The sequence below is a fragment of the Gymnoscopelus microlampas genome (assembly GCF_963454915.1).
Source record: "Gymnoscopelus microlampas genome assembly, chromosome: 5".
Classification (NCBI taxonomy): domain Eukaryota; kingdom Metazoa; phylum Chordata; class Actinopteri; order Myctophiformes; family Myctophidae; genus Gymnoscopelus; species Gymnoscopelus microlampas.
In genome coordinates, this window is record NC_139942.1 from 15945824 (window position 1) to 15948323 (window position 2500).

The 2500-nt window shown below is 44.6% G+C and overlaps 1 protein-coding gene across 1 annotated transcript in view; it reads left to right on the plus strand.

The window, feature by feature from the left end:
• Positions 1-2500, plus strand: part of LOC311046272 (erythroferrone) — a 15564-nt gene that overhangs the window by 12986 nt on the left and 78 nt on the right. The window contains exon 8 of the mRNA XM_084058488.1: positions 2345-2500. This exon is cut by the window's right edge and continues 78 nt beyond it. Within this exon, the coding sequence (XP_083914614.1) occupies positions 2345-2443 (99 nt within the window). The 3' untranslated portion in view covers positions 2444-2500. The remainder of the gene's footprint in view (positions 1-2344) is intronic.

Genomic DNA, 2500 nt, shown 5'->3' on the forward strand with positions numbered 1-2500 from the left:
CGCGACCCGTTGTGAGCTTGTAGATCGGCTATTTTCAAACATTTCAGTACTTTTACTTTTAGTACCTTAAGTAGATTTTCATACCAATACTTTTGTACTTTTACTCAAGTAAATGTTTAACACCAGACTTTTACTTGTAACAGAGTACTTCTACATTGCAGTATTGATACTTTTACCTAAGTAAAACATTTGAGTACTTTTTCCACCACTGCACACACACACACACGCACGCACGCACGCACGCACGCACGCACGCACGCACGCACGCACACACACACACACACACGCACGCACGCACGCACACACACGCGCACGCACACACGCAGTGTGCAATCAGACATACTTGTCTTTCAGCTCTGTCAGAGATCAGTCCATATCTTTGTACCATTATACATAATTACCCGCCTGCCCGGCTCATCCTGCTGACAGGAATAAGAGTGGAGTGCCGAGTGACAGGACTGCAGAGTGACAGGAATACGAGTGGAGTGCAGAGTGACAGCTAGGTGGCAGGCGGGGCCTTGCAGGCACACACAGGCTGCCTGGGTCATAACAAAGATGGTTAATTTATCAGGCTCTATTCACAGAAGCCATATTATGAAGACATTCACAGGTGTTACCAATGATACTAATGAAGGCTCTGTTCCATTCTGGTCAAACAGAGTCAGGGTGCTGATATTGTGCATGTTGGCTCACTGGAAACACTCTGCTACACCAGTGGGTCTACAGTTGGGGTCCAGGGACCCTCATGGGCTTCCAAATGGCTCCTTACAGGTGTGTAACTCTGAGAGTGTACAAATGGAACCAAATGGACCCGTAAGGGTCCATTTGGTTCCATATGGTGGTCGTGGAAACCACTGTGCTAGACTAAATGGAACAGAGCCTTCATTAGTATCATTGGTAACACCTGTGAAGGAAGTGATAATATGGCTGCTGTGAATAGAGCCTATTGGAGCCACTAGAGCCGAAACGGTAAACAAGGCCTACAAATGGTCTTCTAAGTGCGCCGGCGTCTGACGGCAGATCTCACAAACGTCCACATGTTTACTGGCGCTAGATCCCGCGAGAGTGTGTTGCTGGGACAGATAATTCGATTCAATTTTCTCCTGATTTGTCTCTCAGAAAAAAGCCATTTTAGTATGGAAATCTTGGAATAGTGTGTGGCTTGTGGCGACTGGGTCCAATATTTAGTTCAGTGACCATGGGGCGTCCCTTATTTCCAAGAAAAAATAAGGGACCCCCAGAAAAATCTCACTGTATACAGTTTTTGTATATTACATTAACCACTTGATTCCCAGCATCCATATGCTGGGAGGAACGTTAGCTATTTTTGGCAAAGAGATGTGGTGGTGACAGAACAAAAGTGGTCAAAGTAGAGACAACTCAGGGTCAGTTTACTAAGTCTAGAGGGTTTAAGTGGTTACAACCTACCTGTATTATAGTATTATGTATGTGAGCTGAAATTGTAAGATGTGTGTCAGTACTCACATCTCAAAATATGAAAGATTTCTTTTTTTTAATAGCAGATCTACAAGCTCATAACGCGGCACCGAGTGCCACGCTATGAGCTTGTAGATCTGCTATGTTTGAAAAATCGTGAAAATGTGTGCAAATCAAAACCCAACATTTGTAAAATATTTTGTTCCAGGGACCCCAGAAGCAAAGACTTGAGTTACAAATGCTCAAATTTTCAAGATATTTCAAAAATAGCAAATCTACAAGCTCATAGCGCGGCACTTGGTGCTGCACTATGAGCTTGTATCTGCTATTGAATAGCCAAAGAAAAAAATAGCCAAATCTAAAATGACAGAGATACGTTCCCGGATTGAATGGGTTAAATTATTATTATTTAGGAAATAACTCAGTTTGAATTAACCTGCAAGCCCCATCGGAAAGTGGAAGGCAAGGAACAATTCCAATCGTTCTCACACCGACCTTTCATTTGGTAAATGGTGCATTAATATATAACATTCACCCATTCACACACCTGACGGCATGAGGAAACCATGCAAGGCACCAACCTGCTCGTCGGGGTTCAGTGTCTTGCACAAGGACACTTTGTCATTAAACTCTGGAGTCGAACTGGTGGGAACCTTCCGTTTCCCAAGAGGCTGCTCTACCTCTGTTCTGAGCCTGTGGCCGGCCTATTTGTGTGGCCAAAATGATCCAAAAATAGGGTTCAGCTTGGAAAAAGACACAACAACGTTAACTGTGTCTTGTTATTTCTTTGTGTGTGTGTGTGTGTGTGTGTGTGTGTGTGTGTGTGTGTGTGTGTGTGTGTGTGTGTGTGTGTGTGTGTGTGTGTGTGTGTGTGTGTGTGTGTGTGTGTGCGTGTGTATGTGTACAGACGGGGGAGTATGTGTCTGTCTTTGTGGACAACGGGACAGGATCAGCCATCAGTGTCCTGCAAGACTCCTTGTTCTCTGGAATACTGCTGGGAGTGTGAGACAGACAGAGACCACACACACACACACACACACACACACACACACACACACACACA